The sequence below is a fragment of the Pleurodeles waltl genome, chromosome 5 (genome assembly GCF_031143425.1).
Source record: "Pleurodeles waltl isolate 20211129_DDA chromosome 5, aPleWal1.hap1.20221129, whole genome shotgun sequence".
NCBI classification, from domain to species: Eukaryota; Metazoa; Chordata; class Amphibia; order Caudata; family Salamandridae; genus Pleurodeles; species Pleurodeles waltl.
Window position 1 is genome coordinate 779,119,295 of NC_090444.1, and position 23,254 is coordinate 779,142,548.

The following is a 23,254-nucleotide window of genomic DNA, read 5'->3' on the forward strand; positions in this document are numbered from 1 at the left end:
ACAGTTGTGAAGTGTGCAGAATGCTAAAGGAAGCAAAAACAAAGTCAGCAAACTGGAGGGTTGAAGGCAAAAGGCTAGGGTGGAAGCCACTCCAAGGATGCCAGATCTAGCAATCTCTCACTAGAGAGGAATGCACATCAGAAACTGAACAAAATGTATTTTACAATGATAACAAAAATTGCAGGAAGTATGAGATCAGGCTCAGAAAATGTAATAAACTCTATCTTCCTCTGCTTGGTAAGAGAGATTAACCAGTATGTTCACTTGGACTCTGATGAATTAAAACCTCAATCAAAAAAGGAGATTGTGCTGCAAAATGAAAAAAGACCTACCTTGTTTCGTAGGTTTAATATTTATTTTCTGCTTCTGCGTTTCTTGGTCTACAACAAAAACAAAAATCATAGGTTTGTCAGAAATGTGAACATCATTGATTAGAAAGCATTGTTTAAGGTCTTAAGGCTAGGTAACCCTCAAGATGCATGCAAGACTCCCTAGGCCGATGTTAGAACTTAGCTCCACGTAAAATGCCATTTTACAGCTTTGAAAAAAAAAACAGGGCTTGGCATATCATAGGCTTTGTGCCACTCTGGCCCATATTTATACTTTTTGACGCAAAACTGCGCTAACGCAGTTTTGGGTCAAAAAAATTAGCGCCGGCTAACGCCATTCTGAAGCGCCATGCGGGCGCCGTATTTATTCAATGACGTTAGCCGGCGTTAGCTGCCGGCGCCGTCTGGTGTGCGTTAAAAAAAACAACGTACACCAAGCAACGCCGGCGTAGGGGGATATGGGGCTTGGGCGTCAAGAAATGGGGCAAGTCAGGTTGAGGCAATTTTTTCGCCTCAACCCGATTTGCGCCATTTTCTTTCACTCCCAACCCCCATAGAAATGACTCCTGTCTTAGCAAAGACAGGAGTCATGCCCCCTTGCCCAATGGCCATGCCCAGGGGACTTCTGTCCCCTGGGCATGGTCATTGGGCATAGTGGCATGTAGGGGGGCACAAATCAGGCCCCACTATGCCATAAAAAACAATTAAAAAAAACACTTACCTGAACTTACCTTAATGTCCCTGGGATGGGTCCCTCCAGCCTTGGGTGTCCTCCTGGGGTGGGCAAGGGTGACAGGGGGTGTCCCTGGGGGCATGGGAGGGCACCTCTGGGCTCCTTCAGAGCCCACAGGTCCCTTAACGCCTGCCTTTTGCAGGCGCTAAAAAACAGCGCAAAAGCGGCCGTACGTCATTTTGTTTGACCCGCCCACTCCCGGGCGTGAATTTTGCCCGGGAGTATAAATCCGACGCACATGCCTCGGAATCGATTTTTTAGACAGGAACGCCTACCTTGCATATAATTAACGCAAAGTAGGTGTCCACGCTAAAAAATGACGCTAACTCCATGGACTTTGGCGCTAGACGCGTCTAACGCCAAAGTATAAATATGGAGTTCGTTTTGCGTCGGAATTGCGTCAAAAAAAACGACGCAATTCCGGCGCAAACGGAGTATAAATATGCCCCTCTGTGTCTATTGGGAAATGTGTTAATACACAAAGGCCTAAGTTGTCTGGGTCCTTTGTAGTAATTAATCACCCCCCCCCAGATGTTCTCTCTATGTCTTAGGGAGCCGTTGGCCCCGTTATCCCCACAATATTTTATACGTGATCACACCCATTTTTCAATATAACCATGCCCACATACTAACCTTTAGGTGTTATTAACCAACTCATAACAACATATTTCAGCAACTTTTAAAACAGTATATGAACATCTCCAGCCCAAATTTGAACCTGTAATGTACAGGTTACACCTAAATGAAATAAGCAAGCACGCAACTCACTCAGCTATATTACCAGGTACCATGTTGTTTGTTTCCTAATCCAGAGTCTCAGACACGTACTGGCCAACAGACTCCTAACTAATGATCATTTCGAACTCCTATTACTAACAGGATGAGGTCAAGCTCTTCTCACGTCTGCACTAAAAGCCAGTTCTGTGTTAATTTAAAGTACAAACTCTGACATTATGCTCATTAAATTGAACAATTACACAAAGTAGAATACTTTGAGTGGGAGGACACGATGATGGCAATCACAAGAACAGACCTCATAGATAATACAGAAAACAGCTGTACTCATGCGTGCACGCAGTTCTCATAGAAACTACTGCAGATATGACAGTAGATCTTTGTGAAGAATCGAGAAAAGCATGTATCAGCCTTAGTATAATCACTCAGTGGGCCTGGTCTTAAGCTTTCGACCAGACTGAAGTGCCAATGATAGCCTCAAAAGTGCAGGGCAGAGATCACGTTCTGCTGAAAGGCCAGGCAGAAGAGTTGAGTCTTCAGACCTCTTCTAAATTTTACGGAGTTTTTTCAAGTCGCAAGTGCGTAGTCAGGTTGTTCCACACTGTGGAACCGCTCAAATAAGGATATCTGCTGACAAATTGTATTCATTAATATGGCTGTGAGGTGAGAAAGTTGTAGTTAGATGACCATAGCTCCTGCTGAGTTATAATTTCAAGAAAGTACAATGGTATAAACAAGGGCATTTCTTTGATAGGAATGCAATGTATGGTCATAAGGAGAAGAAACATATGATTGTGGTGCCTGAGTTGGACATTTACAGCATAATTTTTTAACAATTAAATCATTTTTTGGAAGTTTGATTAGATCACTTTTTGGAAGCTGGGTGAGGATGGCTTTGCAATAGTGCAGTCAAGATGAAAGCACAGTGATAGGCAAGTGAGTCTTGAAAGGAAGCCACAAGAGAGGAAAGTATTGACTCGGTAGTCTTAAATGGAAGAATGTATTTTTGATATAGAGTGAAAAAGAGGTTACTGTTGGAACAATGCTCCTGCGTTATGGAACAAGTTTATTTTAACTTGCTTTGACATAAGCTTCTGGTGTGTCAGACATTTAAAAAGAATACACAAATCACACCATGTTAAAATCAGTGACGCACACACATATTGTAATTAACAGACGTGTGATCGTCATGCAGGAATTTTGTCCCCTTTTTTAATGCTGCCTGTTTCATCTGTAATTGTAACGCACAATAGGGCATATTGACAAGAAAGTGGTGCATCATGGATGATGCACCAATTTTCTTGCGTCTCCTACTGCCACTTTATGACACCATGGTTGCGCCTTATTTACAATATGTTGTTCCATGGAGATTGTTAGAGCAATAACATCAAAATTTGTGACGCTATTGTTATGCTTTGTTGCACTAGTGTAAACATTTTTGACACTAGTGCAGCAAAGCACAAGGAGGCCCGTTGAATATAATGGGTGCATCATTTTAATGCCTGCATTGAGCAGGTGCTAAAAATGATGTAAACAGTGAGGCAGTGAAATATTGTAAATTTCACTTACACCATTTTTCGGGCCTCCCAACGCCGGAATGCCCTCCTTCCATACATTATGCCTGACACAGGCATAATGTGGTGGAAGGGTTCGCGAAGTGTTGCAATGCAAGCATTGCGCCACTTTGTAAATATGGTGCATCAGAAAAGCCACTTTTGCTGCACCTTAGCGTAAAAAAAATGCTATGTCGGTGCTAAGGTGGTCCACGTGGCTTGCAAATATGCCCCTAAATTTGTGTAATGTGGCTATTCCCCATGAGCAGATGATATGTACATATGACATTTATAGAAAACTGCGGTATAGTGCTGTGATGCGGGTTTCTTGGCGTTGAAGGGACACATTCCATATGTGCAAAGGGGCCATTGCAGAAGAGCCTCCAAGCAATGGAGGGATTGTTTTTGTTTGTAAACATCTTTATAATTAGTCACCTGGCTGTTCCCCAGTGAGTTTCACACCTTTATTCCAGATCGCAGTAAACTGAGGCAACTGCCCTCCTGTTGCAGCAGCCTACTTGTCAATGTCCCATCCATTGGTCTTTTTCTGTATCCTCTGCTTATTGCTCTTTATACAGTCTGTAGCAACTATGTCGTTTTCTGCAGTGCAATTCACGTTTGAGACCCCAGGGTACTCTGCAGATTTTTCATTCTTTTACTGTCACACAACGTACAGCACCAAGAGCTACATTGTAAAAAAAAGTATTTTTAAATGACTCATGCACTGCACTTATCTGTCCCCTTGGCCTTAAAGTCAAGCCTCAGATGCAAGGTTCGTTATCTTTATAGAGGGACTCCATATGAAGTGTGATGTCTGTTTACTTGGAAGCAGTGGTAGAGATCAATAGTGGGCTTTAGACTGAGTGATGCTGTGTGAGCCACTGGAAGCTAAGCCAAGCTCCTCTCACGTGCATGGAGAGCGCTGCACTGCTGCCTTTCATTTTTTTTTTTTTTAATTTACAAACCCCGCCTCAAAGCTGATGGCTGCAAAAAGGGTTTCACAACTGTATGTAAAATGCACGCATTCCATAAGTAGAAGAATAGAGGAAAATGTTGGAAAAACTGCAATGTAGCGGCCCATCACGTCTCAAAACATCTCCACTTCCTCTCCTCAAAAAGTCTGCATTTTTAACATTAAACACACTGCTCTTTCCTCGTCATAGTGGAAATGATGAAAATTTGAAAAAAAGGTAATGCACAACCATTATTTTGTTAAATATGAATGAGGGTACCATACAGCACCATACGCCTACCTGTGAAGAGGATCACAGGCAGGAGGATGCCCTTGAAATAACATTTATAGCTCACATAAAGGGAAGCACACGCTGTAAAATAAGGGTTTTGGGGGAGCGAGGGCTTTCCGGTCTCCCCCGGACATACTGGGCAATCCACCATGCAGGGTACAGTGATTGGTTGTAGTTTTGAGTAGAATGAGGCCTCGGGGAGGCTATATATAGTAAGGGAAGGGTGTGGGTGGCGTGTTTTGGCCGTTGTCCCAAGGTGTCAGGGCATGGTTTTTCCCAGCTTATTAGTGAGGTTGGCCTGAGAATTTTGATTTGTCTTTTCTGGTTTGACTTTATGTGGAATTTCAGATTTGATAATGGCACAGGGTAATAAAGTTGTCGAAGCATGAAAAGATATATTGGAGGAAGGTAGGGAGGATTTGCTGCAGGCTGTGGTTTTAGAAAAGGCTTGGGTGGGCTTAAAGACGCCCAAGAGAGCATCTGCAGACGATGTTGCGGCTGCGGTGGCATGTGCTTTGCCTGTGTGCAGCAGAAAACAATATAAACAGAAAAGTGTGTCGGGCTGGCGGGCGCGGGGCTCACCTGAGCATACTGGTGAGGAGGGTGAAGGAATCCCAGCGGCGAAAGAGCGGGTTGTTTCACGTGGGGGCTGCAATTGCCGTGCCCCACGGGAATGTCAGGGAGGCAGACAGTGGGTGGTAGAGGTAGAGGTTTGCAGGGTAAAAGTGCGATGCAAACAGTACACCGATTGGAGGCTCATTTCATTGGCACGCATGCACACTATGATCCGGGCATCGAAATAGAAGAGGGACTTGTGGGCGAGTCAGGAAAGGAATTGGGTATGCCAGACTCATTAGAGAAAAGACCCTGGTTAAAGGCATCAAAGAAGGCCGCCCGCATAGATATTATCGAGCTCATTGTCATATCGGACTCGGAGGCTGATGATGTGCCACAAGGAGGTAGCGCAAAGGCAGGTGCTTTTGAAACTCAGCAGGTCCCGCAATTTGAGGTAGTTTCTCACCCTGAACTACAGATATTGCCTAGGTGGGTAAGCCCAATGGTTAAGAAATTACAGAGATGACAAGTGGATGAAGACAGCATAGCGCTTGTTGAGTTGATTTTGGGACCTGAGCATCAGGTGTTTAGGCAGTTGGGCGCAAGCAAGGAGAGCCTGATTGGAGTGCGATAAGTGCACGTGGAAGGTCAGAGTTTGTTTGCAGAGAGATTACATAGTGATTCACAGCCTGAGGTGGCTGAGATGGTTTTAGGGTGGGAGAATGCCTTGGGGCTTCACGGCTCCGGGGGAATGGCCAGGCAGAAGGCAGCCATGAAAAGGACATCAAGAGTGGAGACACCGGTAAAGGTCTGGGCACTTTTGAGACACCAGGCAAGAGAGAGTGGGATCCAGAGCAAATGACCCAACTACGCAGGTGTGGCATGGTGAATCTGTGGATTCAGGACACAGGCGCTTTGTTGAGATGCCAAAGACCAGCAGGAGCGCTGTTTTAGTGGATGCAGGGCTCACACTACATGACAAGACTTTGGATTATGATGATGATCAAGAGATGGAGGAAGGGAAAATTTGTGAGTTTGGGGAGGAGACGGTTGGAAAAGGGGTGCAGCAAGTAAAGGGGCTAATGTGTATTAACAAAGAGAGGAGCCTTGGTGTTTTGCAGGATTTGCCCTCCACGACAGTCCAGCGAATCGGAGAGGTGAGAAGGACAACAGGGTACCTGCTAGCAGATCTATTCTGAAAGGTGAGAACGAAAGGGGGTCTGGTGTGGGGAGGGTACGTTTAAATACAAGAGTTGTGCATTTGGTATCTGTAGCAGTAGGTAACAGGATGATTGCATCAAGAAGTTTGGGGATTTTGAGTGCTAAGGATGATCCCAATGACGGAGGGGTGAAGGAAAAGAACAAAGAAATTTTGTCAGGGAGCAAAATAGCCAGAAGCAATAAAGGTAATTTAGTGGTAAAAGGGAGAGAAGCTTCCACTGTGGTGCAAGGTATGGATAGGGATGTATCAGGGGGGTAATGTCAAAAATAAAAAGTTGACCTATATAGTGGTGTTGATGCGTTTGGGGTAGATCTCACCCAGTCTATTAAAGAAAAAAATTGTAAATGTGAGTTTGTGGATGTTTCAAATTACTGCAGAGAGAGGTGCAGGCTAAGGAAGGGCCAAAAGAGGAAAAATGGGAACTATCGAGGAGGCCAAGAGTACCCACCACAATTGAAAATTTGATGTTGGCATTCTTAATTTTTGCGACCGATTGCTGTGAGGAGCATCCCAAGTGATGTGTTTCTCGCTTTAAATACATGGATGTGGTCAGGCAGGATCAAATGGATTATGGTGGTTTAGGATGGTTTGAATATGATGAAGAATTTAGAGCACGGATGGCACTGTTTCTAGATATGGAGTGGGGAGGTATTGATAATGAGCTTTGGATGCAATGGTTGCATACTTCCAAACCTGCACCAGGGTTACATACAGCCAGTAGGCTTCCCGTTCCTTATAAGTCTTTTCAAGGTAATTCCACCCAATCTGGGGTGGGTAGTTTCACCATAGGTCAATTCCCACAGAATAGTTCCTGTCGGTCTTTCAACAGGGGGGCATGTACATGACCCCAGTGCAAGTTTAGGCATGATTGGTCCAACTGTGAATGAAGACATCCCTTGGGCAGTGCTTCAGAGGGGTGCAGTGGGGTTGGCAGGCGAATGGAGGCAGAGGTCGAGAAAGGGGAAGGGTTCAGGTGCAACAGGTGTTGGGATAAAGGCCCTACTCCTATTAAGTTGGAGATTTAGTTTTATTGGTTGCAGTTTTAGCTGAAGGTTGAAGAGGTGAAATTATTATATTGGAGTTTGTTTTAGGGTTTCCGGATATGTTATCAAGGTCTGTGAGTGTGTAGAGGGGCTAAACATTTTAAAGCTGCTGTCGAGAGGCCAGAAGTTGTAAGGAAGTCATTGGAAAAGGAAGTAGAGGTAGGTAGAGTAGTGGGTCCATTTGATTTCTGGCTGATTCCTAATTTAACTATTTCACCGCTGGGAGTTGTGCATCAAAAGCAATTATTTCATTGCACTGGAAGATTCTATAGTTCATTACACATCAGATTGGTAAGGGTTTCAGGAAGGAATGCTTTGATGGCTTTTAGACTTTTGTTGGTAAATCCTGATGATTTTTCATGGTTGGGTTTTCAATTTGATGACCAAATATTTGTGGACAGAATGGTGCCCATCGACTGGGTTCCGGCATGCCACGCACTACTTAGATGATTTTTTCTTGGTAGGTACGCCCGGATCCAATGTTTGTACAAATTGTTTAATGGAGTTTCAGGAGTGTATGAAGGAGTTGGGTGTGCCATTGGCTCCGGATAAGACTGAAGGCGCCACTACTTGTATTACTTTTCTAAGTATTAAGTTGGATTCAGAGAATTTAGAGGTTCGACTGTTGAGGGAGAAGGTGCAGAAGTGGATTTCTTTGTTGGTGGAGACTGTTTCTAAGGATAAACTTGAGTTACAGAAGGTGCAATCCTATTGGGCCATCTGAACTTTGCATGTCGTGTGGTGAGAGTTGGAAGATCCTTTTGTAGGCGGCTTGGTTTTTCAGTTAAAGGTGCTGTTTTGAGAATGTTGATTTCTTTCCTGAAGAGTTTCAATGTTGTGACCATGTTGATGGTTGATGAGGAATGGTGCTGGCAAGTTCAAATTTGTTCTGATGCTGCAGGTGCCTATGGTTCTCGTGTTTTTTGGGATAGGCATTGGGCAGCTGGGCCTTGGCTGGATGCTTGGAATAAAGCGCACCACAGCATTGTATTTTTGAAGTTCTTTCCTTTGGTGGTTGCTCTGGTTTTGTGGGGTTTTGATGAACAAGCAAGTGGTTTTTAATGTGGATAACCAGACAGTGGTTAATCTGGTCAATTCCCAGAAGGGGTGAGAAAGTCTTGAAGTTGTTGCGTCTATTTTTGCTTTATTGTTTGAAGTTCAATATTTTGTTTAAGGCTTGTTATGCTCTGATTATGAATAATGATATCGCTGATGCGCTATCTTGTTCGCAGTGGCAGAGATTCCGTGGACTGGCGCCAGGAGTGAATTTACCGAAGACGCCTTTGCTGATGGAGCTTTGAGAGCTAGAAGTGTGAGGATGTAACAGTTGATTCAACAATACTTTGCTCTGTCTACTTTGAAGTCATACAGCAAGACTTGAGAGGACTTTGTTGAGTCAGTGCTTTAAGGAGAGATGAGGGACCATACATGTCATGGCATAGGAGGGAGAATGTGATTCATTTCATTATGGTTCAGATTGACATGGGGTTGGTGGCGGTGGCCATATTGGGTAAGATGGCAGGTATTAAATTTTTCGGTAAGTGTTATAATCCTATGGAGGGGGACATTTGTAGGACAATTCTGGCTGGTTGGGCGACACAGGAGGGTAGGCATGGTTTGATCATCGTGCCCTATTTCTGTGGCAATGTTGAGGGACATTTTGAGGGTTTTGAACTGGGTTTGTTTTTCTGGATGGGAGGCGGATTTGTTTTCTTTGTGTGTGTCATGGCTTTATCATGGGAAACTGAGTTTCTGAGTTATTGGGCACAAGAGGCTCTTGTGGTTTGCAGCGTTCTCAGGTATATTTGGTTGAGGGTGGGGTAAAGTTGTGGATTGGTTTGTCCAAATCTGATAAATTTGTTAGAGGTCACAAGTGTTGTTGAAAGCAACTACTCCGCCAGTTTGTCCAATGCACTGCTGGTTAGTATTTTCATCCTCTTTTTTACCTAGGGGAGTGAATATGTATTTATTCATGAGGATGTTTCATTTTTAAGATCTTCTCAGTTGATAGCAGTTTGTAGGGCTGCATTAGGTAAGTTTGGATATCACCAAAAGTTTATGGTACACATTATTTTCAGATTGGAGTGGCCACAGATGCTAGAAAAGAGCGTAAGAGTGATAAGTGGATCATGGATTTTGGTGACTGGAGGGCTCAGTGTTTTGAAAGAAATATTAGGTTGGGTGATTTTAATGTTTAGTAGGATGTTTGAGGTTTTAATCTTTTCATTTTTCTTTGGGTAATTGTGTTTGTCTTTCCAGGTTGTGTGGTTGGTCCTCATGCGGAAGGTTAATCTTTGTCAATTGTTGGGCACTCGTTCGTACACTGGGCGGCCAAGCAAGCTGATTTGAGGCCTTTTGGGTGGCAGTTGAGAATGGATGGTTTGAGGGTGAAGATCTCTTGGGTGGGTAAAAGTGCAATGATGAGGAAGGAGCTCCTGGGTATTCTTTCTCCGAAATTGGCAGTCGGGTTTTGCCTGGACTTGTTAGCTTTACACCTAGGTGAGAATGACTTGGTACAGTAATCGGGTATAGGTTTACTCATTGCCATGAAGTTAGATTTTACTCGGTTAAGATCGAGCTAGTCAGGTACCCATATTTTATGTACTGAGTTGGTGCCTAGTAGATTTTGGAGAGGTGCACATAGTTTTGCAGGGATTGAGAAGCAAAGGAAAAGGTCAATAGGGATATGAGAGATTTTTTGTAAGCAGCAGGGCATTTCTGTTTTACAACATTCAGAGATTGTGGTTAGTGATGCATCACTGTACAGACAGGATGGGGTGCATCTATCCTTTTTGGGTAATGAGGTTAACATGTTGGAGTTGAGCACTAGGATGGCAGAATTGTTGGGCAAACATTTATGGGATTTATGAATCATTAAGAGATTATATATTTTTGTGGGCAGAAAAATGCCTTCTGGTTTTCCTGGGTGGCGAAGAGAAACATTTCAGTGGTTGGGAGGGGGTACGGAAACAGCATAAGGAGAGGGCAAGGATATTGAGAAGGTCCAAAGGGATGGAGGGGCAAGGGGAACAACACGAAGGGGATACCAGGGCACAGGGGTACTGGATTTTGGACAAGATTGATCCGGGAAAGGGCGATGTATTTTATTAGAGGGTGGGGTTAGGTGGAGTTTTATGTATTAGTGAGGACATGATTTAGTTTTGTTAGGCTTTATGCCAAGGTTGTTTTATGGTTGCCAGACCTGTTCTATTAAAGTGGCCTTTTACCCCTTAATCATGTCTCAGCGTGTTGTTAGTGTGCAGTTTTCACCCGATGGGGGCTTGGGAGGAGCAAAGGCTTGCCCGGTCTCATCTTCGGCAGATCGGGCATTGGTGGTGCAATCCACAATGCGGGATACGTTGATTGGTTGTAGTTTTGAGTAGGGTGGGGCCTCAGGGAGGCTACATATAGTAAGGATGGGGTGTGGGTGGCCTCTTTTGGCCATTTTCACATTCCAAGGTGTCAAGGCATGGTTGTTCCGAGCCCCACCCACTCTCCCTTAATTGATATGTTTTTTGGGGAGTTTCTTTATTAGAATGAATTTCTGGTTATTTGGTTGGTCATTTGGGGTTAATGTTTTTGGTAAACCTCATTCACATATTTTTGTTCCAAACTTGGCATTGTTTTTAATTGATTTTAATAGGACAGGTCAGTGTTATTAGCTGTCATTGCCGCTGGTATAAGGGTCTGGTATAGGTGGAGATGAGAGACATTCCAGTGGTTGGGAAGGGTACGGAAACACAGTAAGGAGAGGGCCAGGATATTGAGAAGGTCCAAAGGGATGGAGGGGCAAGAGGAACAACAGCAAGGGGACACTAGGGCACAGGGGTACTGGGAAAGGGCAATGGATTTTATTAGAGGCTGGGGTAGGGTTAGGTGGAGTTTTATGTATTAGTGGGGACATGATTTAGATTTGTTAGGCTTTATGCCAAAGTTTTTTTATGGTTGCCAGATGTGTTCAGTTAAAGCAGCATTTTATCCCTTAATCATGTCTCAGCGTGTTGTTATTGTGCCATTTTTGCTTGATCAAAGAGCCTTACCTGGTTTTGTACATTTAATTCCTTTTTTATGCTTATATGTATCTTGGTCTACAAAGCAGTCCACATAAAGAAAGTATGACAATCATTGATTAGTGATTAATGAACAGGGTTTTAAGAATAATTAAGCTTGAAGATTGGGGAAGGTCACACATGAAGTGTGTGGAGTCTTAGAATTCGATGCTGTAGTGTTGTGGGAGTTATTAATTATGGAACCATTTTGGCTGTAAGTGTTAGAGCATGTTGAAATAAATGCATTTCGAATGTTGAGTTTGCGGTTACACCCAGATGAATAAAGATGTGTAATACACAGCTCCATGTGTGGTGTAGTCATTGGCAGGTAGCAAAGCTGGGTATGACTCTCCAACTGGCAACAAATAGGGGATAAATAACCCAAAGATCGGATGCTGAGAGCTGGGTGCCGCTGTCCTACCACCACAGAGGGACTAAATCGCCCAGTGTTCGTTGCCCTAAAAGGAGGGGCCTACCTCAGCCACCATCCTGCTGCAGCCAAACACACTTTAAAGTGCTGAGAAGACTCCTGCGGCACCTGATGCTGAGAGTTGGGGGGTGCTGTGCTACCACCTTAGAGAGACTACATCGTTCAGTGTTCCTTGCCCTAAGAGGAAGGGCCTACCGACAGCCACCATCCTGTTGCCACCAAACGTGCTTCAAAGCACTGAGAAGACTCCTGCAGAACGTAACGTGTACTCGCCACGCCCTGCAAAGCCCAGGCCAAGGGCGGGCCCATCCTTCACCCGTCATTGCCTGTAAAAGGCTGGGCTGTGCCACCCACCTAATATTTCCTTTTAAAAGGTACTGTGCATTTTAGCAAACTTGTTTTTATAACCTTTATTTTAGTCTCCTGGCCTTAAAATGGGTAAAAAAAAAAGGTTTTGCTCCCTGTTAAAACCTCAGAGGCAACCTTGGATGGCTATGTACTTGAGCAGCTGTTGCGATGAAAAAATAAATTGAACTAGTAGAAAGGCATTTATCGCTGTCCTCTCCCAATGTCCTGCCTACTAACCTTGCAAAAAGGGATGCTGCCTTAGTGCCTGAGGGAAATTGCTCACAGTTACATTCAAAGGAAACGTCTGCCGCAGAAGCTCAGAGTATATTGATGGACAGCCCCTCAAAGGATCTCCAGTCCAGGTCTATGCCTCCGGCTATGTCAGGGAATTCCAAGCCATCTGTGGGGAAGAGGAACGGGGCAGAGGGAGCTTTCAAAAGTAAAAGACAACATCCTAGCCCCCAGAGGCACTCCCAAAATCAGGCTGAAAGCCCAGGTAACCAAATCTGCGTAATTATGAATGACAGAATGTACCCCATGGCTGCATAACTTAATACCTGCATAACCCCAATTGTCAAGGAGGCTATACAATCCACTTTATCCCCAATAATGACTTATCCAGAGAAAATGGAGATGGAGTTGTTTAAATTATCCTCAGCCCTGTTGTTGGGGGGCGTCAAATGGTCCACCCACTCCCTCGCACCCAAGAAAGAAAATATTCCTTACAAAACTACACCTTATAAATTCTTAAGACGAGGTTAACAATAGCTCTTCCCCATCATGGAGTGTAGCCTCCATCAAAAAAACCTAAGAGGGGATAGAAAGTCAGGAGATTCAAAGGATATCATCGTTAGACCACCTTACCCCCCAGAATCTTTAGATAATATGTAGAGGCAAGGTCCAATCATGTGCCCCCATTCAGTTAACTCTTCATCCCTTCCAGTCTTGCACCTCCGCCTCCAAGCAACCCCTAGTACATTGGATAGAAGGGAGGGTGGATTGCCTGAGGCAGCTGTTTAACCTACAAAATCATGTAAAGAGAGTCTCTTGTATGGGACCATTGCCCAAGCATGATATCAAGGTCAGCATTGTAGGTAACTTCAGTAATGAAGCCATGGTGAAGCATATTTTGTTCAGTCTCAATTACTCCAACCATGGTATACATTTGATTGAGACCTGCGCCTGGGTTATTTCTATAGACCACCTGCAATACCCCCAGTAAATCATCAAGCACAAAATACTGTTTGTTTTTCTGTGCCCATGCAAAACAGGTTTGAATCACTCTCAACCTTGGACCAAACGCACTGACTTTCCTCTCAAACGTAGTCCTCTCAGTTTATCTCTTTCTCTTAAGAGGGGACTTAAAGTAGAAATCATACAATCAACCAGTCCAAGTGAGGAATGAAAATGTTTTCATGAACGTCGCAGGGGCACAGCAAAAAATTGATAGTCCAGGCTGGATCATCTTTGTAAGTGAAGCCAACATCGTATGTTGTGGAGAGACATGGTCCCGGGAGATTTTAAACCTAAATGGCTACCAATTCTTCTTGGAACCAGCGATCCCTTCTTTTGCGAGTAGAGGGGTGTTTAGCATCTTTTAAGTCTATCCATATGCCTACCTCAGAAGTGTAAAAAATGTAGGCTACTTCTCACTTTCAGGTCATGCTTTTCTCCTCAAAGGAGTACAATATTTTATTGGTGAACTTCTATTATAATAATTTTAATAATTCGGATACAGAATATATTGTCCTTTTTGATGATTTTCTTGATTCCTTCCTTACAAATATAAAACATATAACAGTTTTAATTTGGGTGGGGGATTTCAGCACCTTGTGAGACTTCAGTGTGGAAAGGGTTAGTAGTTTTAGAAATCGGAGGAATCTTGATCTCTCCCATTTTAAACACAATCCTTAACGGAAGGCCCTAAACACTATTATTCTTAAACACGATCTTGTGTGTGCAAATGATATGGCAGCTTTGAGCGGGAATTTATTCCCAACCCATATGGGTAGTTGAAAGGGCAGCACTATTGGGTTTATTTTTATGTCCCTTAAGCTTATACAAGTTAATACAGATTTTAAGGTAGTTCCACACTCTCCATAATCCTTTAGTGTTAACCCTGAATTTACAGATTGTCAAATCCACTAAAAATCAAGGTGACAAAGTGAGATGCAGTGGGACTATACCGCTACCCAGCAGGCTTTTTCGAAGGCAGATAGGGCCAACAACATTTCAATAGGCCCCGTTATGGAAGGTCCGTCTGAGATCCCTTCGCTGGAGCTTATCTACCGTACAATGGAGCACAATCACTAGCAGGCTCAGAAGGAAAGCAGGAAGGCGAAACTGGCAAATAGGCAACTTCAACTATCCATTACAAAGGTGGTTAAATCTTGCCAGGACATTGGCACACGCATTGCCTCAATAGAGACTCATACCGAGGAGCTGGAGACAGAAGTTAAAGCGGCAGCCGCGCAGACAGTGACACAGGGGCAACAGATCTTGGACATCCAATGGAAATTTGAGGATGCAGAAAATCGTCAGCGGCAGAACAATCTGCAGATTTTGGGTATCACCGAGGGCCTCGAGGGGCAGGATACCAGGGCCTATATAGTATCACTCTTTAAGAAAGCTTTCCCAGATCTTCTCGAGTGGAACTGGGATCCAGAGATCCAGAGAGTACATCGATTTACGCTGATGAGAAAGAAACAAACATTGGACGCCAGTGAAGAATAGAGCTATCCAAGGGCCATCATTGTTTATTTTGGCAACTTTCTACTGCGGCAGGTGGTGTTTGAAAAGACTCGCCCCAATTCAAAGATACCTGTGGAGGAGGTATCTTTTTTTTTACTAGACCAGATTTTGCTCATGCCACGGCAGAGAGATGGTGGTGACTCAGGCAGTTGATTGCACCATTTTAGGAGCTGGGGGCAGAAGCTTACTTGTTGAGCCCGCACGTTTGAAAGTCATTTACAAATCAACTACGCAAGTTTTTTTATCAGAAATCAAAGCAGGGGAATATGTACAGCAACTGAAAAATAGTAAAACTTAAAAAATGGTGCTATGAGGCTGAGGGACACGGTTAACTAGAGGGTTGGCAGGTGTAACACCCTCCGATTGTGGTTTTGTTTCTTCCCCTAACCTGCAGTGTTGGTTTAGTAGTTGATTTGGGTATTGCTCCTTCTTTCAATATAGATGCAGCAGGGGGGTGGTGGGAGCGGCCGTGATGCTAGGAGTAAATTTGGGTGGGTGATTTTGCACGGGTGGGCCGATGGGGTGGACGACTTCCATCTTACAGGCTTAGTGGCCTGGCGATTCCATTTGTAGGGGTCTGGGTGGGGGGATGGATCAGGGAAAGGTGGGTTGGTCTTAAGAGGAGGGGATGGGGGTTTTAGGGGTGGTGGTGGTAGAGGGGGTAAAGGGGGCAACAGGATACACAGCAGGAAGATTGGAAATGCTGGTAATCAGCTGCAGGGCGTTTTGAATGTGAAATCACGAAAATTGATTGGTTGGCCCAGGGAGGCCAGGAGGGATGAAATGCATAAATATGGGGCAGGAAAGTGAATTACGTATGGCCACGGTAAATGTCTGTGGACTCAATAATGGTAAAAAGCGGCAGCTGGCAGGGGAAGTTTTTAAGTCCTGGAAGGCTGATATTAGTTGAATGCAGGAAACGCACATTGCAAGCACACAGAAGCATTTGATGGAATTTTATGGATGGAAATTAGTGGCATATACATGTCAAAATACCACTACTAGAGGGGTGGCCATACTAACGCGAGTTAGGTCTCTGGTTACACACAAGCAACATGCGGACAAATCAGGCAGGCTGGCTTTGCTGGAATGTTCTGTTAGAGGGTTGAAGTTCGCTATATGTTCCATCTATGGATCGAATGTAAACGATCCGGAAATCTTTGAGTCACCTAATCTGGAACTTACATCATGGGCAACCCGGTCATAATATGTGGAGACCTAAACATACATCTGGATAACAAAAACCCCATCCAGGAACAAACGTCATATCAGGGCAGAAAAAACAAAGTTTTCATGGCACTTCAGACATTAGTTGTTAATCATGGTTTGATTGATGCTTGGCAGAGGTGCTGGCCGCAGTATCCAGGGTTTACCTTCTTCTCCTCCCCACATAAGAAGTTAGTCAGGCTAGATTATTTTTTTGCATCTGCATCCCTGCAAAAGGAAATATGGGTGGATAGATACCCCAGAATCATATCAGATCATAACCCACTGGTCTTGGCGATAGAGGTCGGGAAAGAGGGGCCTCAAGTTAGGTCCTGGACGTTTGATAGGGCACTACTAGTGGGCCCAGTTTATGTACAAAAAATTAAAGAGTGGATCCCAGAATTATTTGAGACAAATCGGGATTCGGCCCCCGCCATGTTATATGGGATACATTTAAAGCAGCTGTTAGAGGAGAAACATTGAGGTATGCAGTAAGGAAAGAGAAAACACGAACGGATCAATTAAAATCATTACAGACAAAGTTGAAGATAGTCGAGCAACAACTAGGGGAGGCGATCCGGTGTAAAGCAGAGACCTCCGACATCTTGTGTGAATTAAATGTTATTAAAGCGCAGGCCATTAAGATTTTTATGGAAAGGGTGGCTGCAACATTTCTGGTACATCGGCAGGAATGCTATGAATATAGCGGGAAAGTTGGGCAACAGCTAGCCTTAAAAATAAAACAGAAGCAGGTTTATGGTAATATTAGCAGCCTAGGAAACGAGGAGGGGCAGTTGGTTCATAGTGGTCCAGAGATTATAGAAGTATTCAGATGATTTTTATTAAAAACTATACAGGCACGAAGGGCAATCGCAAGAGGAGGAAGAGTTTTGTATTATGGGCAATATGGCATTAGGTCAATTACAGGAGGAAGATAAGGAGGTATTGGAAACTCCTTTGACACTGAAAGAAATAGACATCCGTGCTTTGGCAAGCGGTAAAGCGACTGGGGGAGATCAAATTCCATTGGAGTTTTATAAGGTTTTTTTCCTGGAGCTACGCAAGGAGCTGTTTAGCTTATTTATTGAGATGTAGACAGGGCCTCCCAACCGACCTCCTGGGAGAAGGCTAAGATTATAGTTTAAAAAAAAAAGGTTAAGGAACCACGCCTCCCTGGTTCATATCGCCCGATTTCTTTGATTAATAGTGATGCCAAAATCTATGCTAAAATGTTGGCCAGTCGATTAAACTCAGTGATTTCTAGTTTAGTTTCTCTGTGGCAGCACAGCTTTATTCCAGGGAAAAGCACGGCAGATCACATAAGACGGGTCATTACATTACTCGATGCTAGGGCCGTGAGCCAGCTTCCAATGGCAGTTATACTGCTTGATGCAGAAAAAGCATTTGACCAGATTCATTGGCCCTTTTTATGGACAGTGTTGCGTAAGAATAATATTGGCCCTGGGTTTGTTAAGGCGATCCAGCAACTCTATCATAAGCCGGTTGCTACGCTGCAAATTGCTGGGCTAAAATCAGCTCCAATCATTATTCAGAGAGGTACACGGCAAGGCTGTCCGTGTTCACCACTGCTGTTTGCTCTATATATCGATCCTTCGATAAGGAAATTGATTAACAACAGCCAGATTAGCCCAGTGTTATTGAGAGGGGGCAGCACAAAGATTCTAGCATATACGGACGATATTGCTGTGGTTACCACCAATCCCATGACAGCTATATCTGAAATAGAGCAGGAAGTCGTGCAGTTCGGGAAAATGTCTGGCTATCTATTGAACAAAAGTAAATGTCAAATATTTGTGAATGAATGGGTAGTTTTAAAAGATGAGCGTATAAAGACTCAGGTTCAGTATTTAGGTGTTAAGCTGACAGCAAATCTTGATGAGCTAGTAGAACTAAATTTGTCCCCAGTCTTAACTAAGACTAGGAAAGATCTTTACTGTATTAATAATCTACATTTATCGCTTATGGGACGGTGTAACGTGATCAAAATGACCTTTTTACCTAAGGTGCTTTATTTTTTTAGAACCATACCATTGGAAATTGGACAGGACTGGTTTAAACTAATGGAAGGATTGACCAACAGTTTTATATGGTCCTACACGAAACCGCGTCGGGCCTTTCGTCTCATGACACTTCCAATAGAGAAAGGGGGGTAGGCACTCCCTAACTTTAAACTTTACTATCTGGCGGCGGTATTGCATTATGCACAGGCACTTTTTGTCATGGATAGATCTATACAAGATACCCTCCCTTCAATCTACACTTTAACCTTCGGTAAAGAGGCAGATGCAGTTTTTTTACGGATTCTGGAACCAAGCTATTATAAAAAGGTTAAGTTCAAAACGATTATCTCCGCCTTTAAGGTTTGGACACAGGTCAAGCGCAAGATAGGGATAGGGCGAGTTTGCTACTATACACCTCTTTGGAACACCCCAATGCTTCCTTCAATATTTAAAGGTCACAATTGTATGAGATGGGCGAGCTGTGGTATTCAGAAAATTGGGGATCTTTTCCTTCCTGGCGGCTATCTTAAGTAATTTGAAGATCTAAGTATAGAATTTGCTCTAGACAAAGGAGATTTTTTTAAATTTCTACAGATTAGGAATTTTCTATCAACCTTTCTGAAACAAGGCCTCTGTGTTGAGAAGATCAAGCTGATGGAGGTTGGCGGTCAACCTACCAGCTGTGCTATCTAGAACTTTTATCCACTTTTTCTAAATTCAGTACAGGATGACATGGCTTTACTTGTTAAGAACTGGGAAGGGCGGGTAGGTGCTGAAGAGCTCGAGGTTTGTGAATCTATAGAAATGGCGCAGACTGTTTTATTGTCCACGGGCCCTCAAGTTCAGCATTACATGGTTTTGTATAACTTATACTACACACCTGCCAAGATTGCTAACTGGGGGAAGACTGTTGGTATTACCTGCCCGCGATGCGGAAGCCCAAAGGTAGACCTCTGCCATATGTCTTTTGAGTGTGGAAAATTGGCAAAATTGATCTCTGCGATATCTGAAATTTTGAAGAAAATAATGAAGCAGGTTGTTTATTTAACACCTCAATTGGTTCTGCTGGGGGTTGACCATTCAGTTTGTAAAAATCCAAGCAGATACCTTTTGTTTGTTGCAATGTCAGTATTACGCAGTTGTGTAGCATCTGATTGGCGGGAATCAGATCCCCCACTGTATAATCAATGGTTTTTGCGGTTCCTATCTATATATCACCTGGAATACAGCTTATATGAATTAAAAGGTGCTGCAGCAAGGAAAAAAGGTTCTAAAATCTGGGCACCTTTGGACCTATGGCTTCAGGGCTACAAGAAGGCCCTAGTTAAAAGATGAAATATACACTTCTCTTTCTGCATGGTATATATGGCAATATTTGACTGCAGAGGATCTTGTATGAATTATGACACCTATGTATTTATGTATTTAAGGTGTAACTTTGTGTCCTGCTGTGTGACCATAAAATTAAAAATAAAAATAAAAAATAAAAAGGCGACACAATAATTTAGCCTAAAAAACGGGGATTGGAATTAAATGGGATACGGTTAAACCTGATCTTTTTAATGTACAAATAATCTTACAAAATTAATCTACTGTATTAAGGTGCCTTGATGATAATAAAGATGTTCCCACAGTCCCGAAAGAGTTTGGCATTTTACGTAGAGCTATCTCAGAAAAATTGTCTATTGATACCCCTAAAAAGGATACGCTACCATGCAGATGGTTTAATTCTGCATGTAGCCAGGCGCACAAACAATTGAAAGTGTCCTTAAAAAATGGCCTAGACAGTTTAGCGAAGTTAAAGCTGCAAGACTTCACTATAAAACAATGATAGCAAAAAAGAAAGAGGAGATTCAGACATGAGTCTGGGAAGACCTTATAGCAGCAGCAAACCGGAATGATAACTATTCTTTCTGGGAAATTATAAATTGCCCTTTTTTCTTTGAGCAAGATGTTGCTCCATATGATGCCTGAATCCCACCTGACTTATAGGGGGCACACTTCAAAGACACTTTGGAGGCCTGTTTAGTATAAAATCTAGCGTAACAATAGATATAACTGAAGGGGGTGGAGCTTGACTGCCTAAGATGGCGGCCGCTTAGAGCTGGAGTTCTGAGCCAGCCCGCCTAAAATCCTGACAATACCAGGCTGTTGGGGGCCCCCGTAATATGTTGAGCAGGTGGGGGCCTGCTAGCCAGAGGAGATTTGGGAGACAGAGTCCCTGGAGAATCCGGGTGCTGCCGTGAGCCATGCGAGCTGGGCGGGCACCCCGGCCGGCCTAGTGCGTGGCCCGCTGATTCGGGGAGCGGCTGCCGGCACAGAGAAATGGACGGTGCGTAAGCGCACTGCCGAACCTGGTGAATGCCTGGGAGCTGAAACGGGGAAGTAGGGAGCGGTGCGCCGGGAGCCGTTGCTGACGCCTCTGGCCATGCGGGTGCATCGGAGGACTGGCGTGGTCCCAAAGAGAGACGCGCTGTGCTGCCCTGTCCGCAGCTGAAGAGGCACTAGGAGTGCGGCCCAGCTCGGATCCCTATATAAAAGCACTGGGGGTGCTGCAGCGGAAGGTGGCCCCTCACGGGAGTGAAAGTGAGGAGCATGGGGTGCCTGAAATGAGGTGAGGGGACAGTGAGGTGGTCAAAGGAGACCCATGGACTCTGTGGCCCCCCTAAGCAGGGAGGCGCTGGTGGTGGAGGCTCCCTTGAGGAACGTGAACAGCGGGGGGTGTCCCTTGCCCCACCCTTCCCTACAGATGTTGGAGAGTCTGATCTGAGGGTGCCTCGCGTGGGGCCCAGGGCTGTGGCTGCTCCCATAGCATCCCCCGCATGACAAGCGGCCCCGTTCAGGTTAAGATGGGAGATGCCGGCACGGAAATGGCTCTGACGGCGCAGGGCTGACCCTCATGTGAAGCATTGACTGGGGGAACTTCTTTGCTGTGTATGGGGGTCTGCAAATGGAGGATTGCTGGTGCTTTACACTGCAAGGCTCACCCACATTACTGGACATTAGACGGAGGTGAATCCCGGCTGCTCCCAGAGCCTAACTGTCTATGGGAAGACTCAGGCACAAAACACAGGGAATACCCCAGGCGGAGCAGGGGCAGGTCCGCCAGTTGGCTAGTGGTGAACCTGAGCAGAGTACAGCACCCACTATGATGCAGGATACCCTGAATAAGATCCTTGGGGCGATTGATGATACTAAGCTAACTCTGAGTCAGGAAATTGGAAAGGTCTCCTCTGAACTAAGTCACTTACGAACAGATCACCACAAGATAGTAGACAGGGTGGAAGATACTTAAACATCCCTGGAGGAGCTGCAGCCCGCACACCGGGCCCTCCGGGCTCAGGTCACCTGCCTATCTGAGCGGGTTCAGGTATCGGAACATTGTGCTGAAGATGCGGAGGGCCGCAGTTGGCGCAATAACATATGAATTGTTGGAATGCCAGAAGGCTGTGAGGGCACTTTTGCAGTGGCCTACCTAGAAACCTGGCTGCACACCATTATGAATGAACGCCCCCTCACGCCCTTCTTTGCCCTGGAGACAGCGCACCGAGTCCCGACTTGTAGGCCAGGGCCGGGAAGCTGGCCCGACCGACAGTGGCAAAGCTTCTACATTACCGAGACCGTGACCTGCTGTTACAGACGGCCCGCGAGACGGGCCCCTTCCCGGTGGAAGGTGGCAGTGCCACTTTATTCCCAGACTTTATATTGGGGGTCCAAGCTCGACGTGCCACCCCCCTTGGAGGTGAAACAAGCCCTACGGGAGGAGGGGCTCTGTTATTCTTTGCTGTTCCCATCTAAATTGAAGATTATACTAGATGGCACCACACACCTATTCCAGGAACCTGATGAAGTGGACATGGTTGGAGTCCTACCGAGCAGGCACTGCAGGCCCCAAACAAGTGGAGCGCAAACAACCTTGACGTTGTGGCAAGAGAAGACACACCAAAGACTCTCTAGATGACCACCACGTGACAAAACCCAGAAGCCAACAGGCGCACCTGGGGAAGAGAGCTGCGCTGCGGGGGTGGCCTCCCTGACTGAGGCGAGAAGCTCTGAGGATGGCCTTGAATGGAGAGGACTCCACGGATGAGGAACCAGTGTCCAGTATGGCGGAGGGCCATCCCCATGTAATGCCTCAGATGCCAGAGGACATCATTTGAGTCCGGGGGCCTGCATACTCTAAGCCCTGTTGCTCCGATACGGCTCAAAGGCGGGCCGTCAGGGCACTGGTGGACCATTTTTGTGCTCCGTGTCCGTCCCCAGATCACCCACCAGATGATCCAGTTGGAAGATGACATCACTTGTTCATAGACTAGTTGTTATGGTTTAGGCGGGCAGCAGTTGCTTGTCTGCTCCTGGGATGGGGAGTAGGGGATTGTTAGTATTGCCTGTTTTAGCCTGTGGTCCCTTAGACATACGTGATGTGCTACTGCAATGGTCATTAGGGAGCTGCGTGAGAGGGAGGTACTGGCTCCCTGACAGACCTCTTGGAGGATATGGCTGCGACACGTCCTTTCTCTAAATTACTGTCTTGGAATGTCAGGGGTATGGGTTCGATTGCGAAAGGACACAAGATACTGCACAGGGGGGGTACAGATTGCCATGTTGCAGGAATCTCACCTCACCCAGGTGGAAGTGGATCGCCTTTGTCGGCGTTGGCGGGGGCAGTTGTTTGCAACCACATACTCGGCCTATGCAAGAGGGTTGGCGGTGTGGATGAGAGCAGGGGTCCCCTTTGAGCCCATTCATATTGACACAGATAAGGAGGGTTGATATGTATTAGTGGAGAGGTGACTGCATAGCAGGGCGTTGGTCCTAGGCAGTATATATGCCCTGAATCAGGACCAACTTCAGTTCCTACACACATAATCTGCCCGGTTGGCATGTTTTGCTAATGTTCCATTCCTACTTGGGGGAGACTTCAATAGGGTACTGGACCATGACCTGGACCGTTCCACCGCCCCGCTGTGGGGGGCAGCCATTGTCAGAGTGGCCAAGGGCATGTCTACCTGGATCTCACATTGGGACCTGGTAG

At 45.1% G+C, this 23,254-nt stretch overlaps 1 protein-coding gene across 43 annotated transcripts in view; it reads right to left on the bottom strand.

Moving 5' to 3' along the window:
• TRDN (triadin) overlaps window positions 1-23,254 on the bottom strand; it is a 1,868,677-nt gene that overhangs the window by 344,759 nt on the left and 1,500,664 nt on the right. For all 43 annotated transcript variants that reach the window (XM_069234794.1, XM_069234791.1, XM_069234779.1 and 40 more), the window contains one exon: window positions 333-380. In XM_069234794.1, coding sequence (XP_069090895.1) covers window positions 333-380 — 48 coding nt within the window. The remainder of the gene's footprint in view (window positions 1-332; window positions 381-23,254) is intronic.